Below are 3,558 nucleotides of genomic sequence, written 5' to 3'. Positions count from 1 at the left end.
ACTGGAGAGAAAGCCTACAAATGTGAAGAATGTGGTAAAGCCTTTAACCAGTCCTCACACCTTACGAGACATAAGATAATTCATACTGGAGAGAAGCCCTACAAATGTGAAGAATGTGGCAAAGCCTTTAGACAGTCCTCACACCTTACTACACATAAGATGATTCATACTGGAGAGAAACCCTACAAATGTGAAGAATGTGGCAAAGCTTTTAACAAGTCTTCACACCTTACTAGACATAAGAGCATTCATGCTGGAGAAAAACCCTACCAATGTGAAAAATGTGGCAAAACTTCTAACCAATCCTCAAACCTTACTGAACATAAGAATATTCATACTGAAGAGAAACCATACAAATGTGAAGAATGTGGCAAAGCCTTTAAGCAGTTCTCAAACCTTACTACACATAAAAGAATTCATACTGGAGAGAAACCCTACAAATGTGAAGAATGTGGCAAAGCTTTTAACCAGTCCTCAATTCTTACTACACATAAGAGAATTCATACTGGAGAGAAATCCTACAAATGTGAAGAATGTGGCAAAGCTTTCTATCGATCCTCAAAACTTACTGAACATAAGAAAATTCATACTAGAGAGAAACGCTACACATGTGAAGAATGTGGCAAAGCCTTTAACCATTCCTCACACCTTACTACACATAAAGTAATTCATACTGGAGAGAAATTCTACCAATGTGAAGAATGTGGTAAAGCCTTTAACCAGTCCTCACACCTTACTAGACATAAGAGAATTCATACTGGAGAGAAACCCTACCAATGTGAAAAATGTGGCAAAGCTTTTAACCAGTCCTCAAATCTTACTGTACATAAGAAAATTCACACTGGTGAGAAACTCTACAAACCTAAAAGATGTAACAGTGGTTTTGAAAACACCTCAAATTTTTCTAAACATAAAAGAAATTATACTGGAGAGAAATCTTAGAAATCTGAAGAATGTAACAAAACCTTTAAAGGTTGTCACGTTTCATTGTACATAAGATAATTCATGCTAAAAACTGTAGTGTGAAGAATGTGGCAAAACTTGTAACCAATGCTCACACCTTATTGCACAGGAAACGATTTGTACTGAAAAAAAAATGTCAAATATACAGAATGTGAAAAAGCCATTAATACCTGTTCACATCTCAGCATCAGAGAGTTCATACTTAATAAAAGCATTATACATGCAATTACGTCAAAAGTCTTTCAGAAAATATAAGCCTCTAAAGTGAAGAGTATTCATTTTGATGACATACATTATGAACATAAAGCGGGTTGTAGTTAGGCAGGAATTCAGACCCAACATGGCGATATCACCTCGCATGGCAGGCCCTTTGTTAGGACTCCCTGCCCTTCACTTCCTGCTAAGACTCAGCGTGCAAAAAAAGCCCGAACCCGCCAAAGAACCCCCGCTCTGCGTCAGCTCCTGAACATGTTATTCCCCAGAAATCGAAACCTACCTCAAGAAAGCCGAAACCTACAAACCCCGCCTACCTCACCCTACAAAAGGCCCCCGATACTCGCCCCAAGCGCGACTTCCTCGGCACTCCTGCTAGAGGACCGGTTAACCTCTCCCATGAGCCCAATAAAGGCTGCCTTTGTTCTCATATGCCTGGTGTCTTCTTGCTTGGCTCCCTCATTTACATTACATTGCTGCTGAAAGCCTGGGAGGAAGCTTCCCCCAGTCCCCCGCCTGTCCGGGTAGGCTCTCCTCTCCTCTGAGCCGGGACCTCCTCTCTGCCCCGGGAGCCGTTTTCACCAAAATCAAGACTTGATTCGATCACTGCTGGGTAAGTTTTCCCCTGTCCTGCAGGCCCCCTCCGGGAATCCCTGTCCGAAACGCGCGGCCACGTCAGGGGCTCCCTCCGGTCAACTGTGACCTCAGCACCGGGGACTAGGAGACGTCCAACCTCCCCGGAAGCCACTGTAGCTGCACTCCATGTGGCAGTGAGAGGACGCTCCTGCTGCCTCCGGACTGCCTGCCTCAGGACCATGGGGGCTGCCCAGTCCAAACCAGACCCAAAATGCCCTCTTGGGTGCCTCTTGGCTAATTTCTAGACTTTAGGTCTCAGCCAAGACCTAAAAGGAAAGCCGCTTATTTTCTTCTGCACAGTGGCATGGCCGCAGTATAAATTGGATAACCAGTCTCAGTGGCCTGCAGAGGGCACTCTAGACTTTACCATTCTCACGGATCTGACCAACTTCTGCAAGAGACTAGGCAAATGGTCTGAGGTACCCTGTGTTCAGGCCTTTTGGGACTTGCGTTCACACCCGGTCGTCTGGGCCCGATGTTCGTTGCCCCAGGTCTTGCTGGTGAAATCTACTCCCTCAAGCAAGGAGAAGGACAATTCTTCCTCCTCTTAGCCTCCTGATACTCTTTCCCTGCCCCCTCTTCGGTCCCCCGCCCAACCTCCCCCTTACCCTGACCACTCTTCTCCGTCCTCGTCGGCACCACCACTTCCCCCCACCCCTCCTGTGTCCCCACCAAACCTGACAGACCCTGTCTCTCCTACCTCCTCCTCCTCCTCGCCAGTCTCAGCTCATATCTAGTCCAGGAGTGACCTCCTGTGCCCCTTGCAGGAAGTGGCAGGCGCGGAAGGAGTGGTCCGGGTCCATGTGCCAGTTCTCGCTGGCAGACCTGTCTACAATTGAAGAGTGTGCAGGCTCAACCCTACCCATTGATTTTATACAATTATTTGACTGGAAAATAAGTATTTTGTTAATTTACTCTAAATCAAGAGACTAGATTTGCAATCTGCAGTTTTTCAATATTAGAGCAAGTCAGAGGGCCAGACGCGGTGGCTCATGCCTGTAATCCCAGCACTTTGGGAGGCCAAGGTGGGTCGATCACAAGGTCAGGAGTTCGAGACCACTTTGGCCAATATGGTGAAACCCCGTCTCTACTAAAACTACAAAAATTAGCCGGGCATGGTGGTGTGCGCCTGTAATCCCAGCTACTCGGGAGGCTGAGGCAGGAGAACTGCTTGAACCCAAGAGGCAGAGGTTGCAGCACTACTGCACTCCAGCTGGAACAACAGAGCAAGACTCTGTCTCAAAAACAAAAAAAAAAAAAGCAAATCAGGGAAGGGCAATGTGTGTATATAGTATGCATTTTCCTACCTGTCAGAATTCTCCTTGTATTGCCTTGACTACTTTAGTAAGCCACTTACTGAAATCCTTTAGCCAGGATTCTAAATTTCAAAATGTCAAAAACATGCTGATTGAGAAAAACGAAAATCTTGTTTTTGCTTCTGGTTAGTAATCTAGCCATTTCAAAAAGCAGGCAACTATGCCAAGCCTTTGGGGAAAAAAAGTGTTTTAGATTATTTATTCCACTTCAAATCTTTTGTTACTTCTCGCATGTTAATTTAAAAGAAACTATCAACATAACTCTTCACGCACTCAAGAAACATTCACATTAAGGTGCTTAAAGTTCAATATTGTATTACAGTATAGTAGAATGCTCCATAATTAGCAGAAGTACTTTTTTTTTTTTTTTTTTTTTTTTTTTTTTGAGATGGAATCTTGCTCTGTCGCCCAGGCTGGAGTGCAGTGGCCA

The 3,558-nt window shown here is 44.8% G+C and overlaps 1 protein-coding gene across 1 annotated transcript in view; it reads left to right on the top strand.

Annotated features, from left to right (window-relative positions):
* ZNF681 (zinc finger protein 681) overlaps positions 1 to 1,183 on the top strand; it is a 20,818-nt gene extending 19,635 nt beyond the window's left edge. The window contains exon 5 of the mRNA XM_011970594.1: positions 71 to 1,183. Coding sequence (XP_011825984.1) covers positions 71 to 942 — 872 coding nt within the window. The 3' untranslated portion in view covers positions 943 to 1,183. The remainder of the gene's footprint in view (positions 1 to 70) is intronic.
* The last annotated feature ends 2,375 nt before the right edge of the window (positions 1,184 to 3,558 follow it).

The sequence above is a fragment of the Mandrillus leucophaeus genome, unplaced genomic scaffold, assembly GCF_000951045.1.
Source record: "Mandrillus leucophaeus isolate KB7577 unplaced genomic scaffold, Mleu.le_1.0 Scaffold959, whole genome shotgun sequence".
NCBI classification, from domain to species: domain Eukaryota; kingdom Metazoa; phylum Chordata; class Mammalia; order Primates; family Cercopithecidae; genus Mandrillus; species Mandrillus leucophaeus.
The sequence above is the reverse complement of the archived record's forward strand: the minus strand, read 5'-3'. Positions and strand labels throughout refer to the sequence as shown.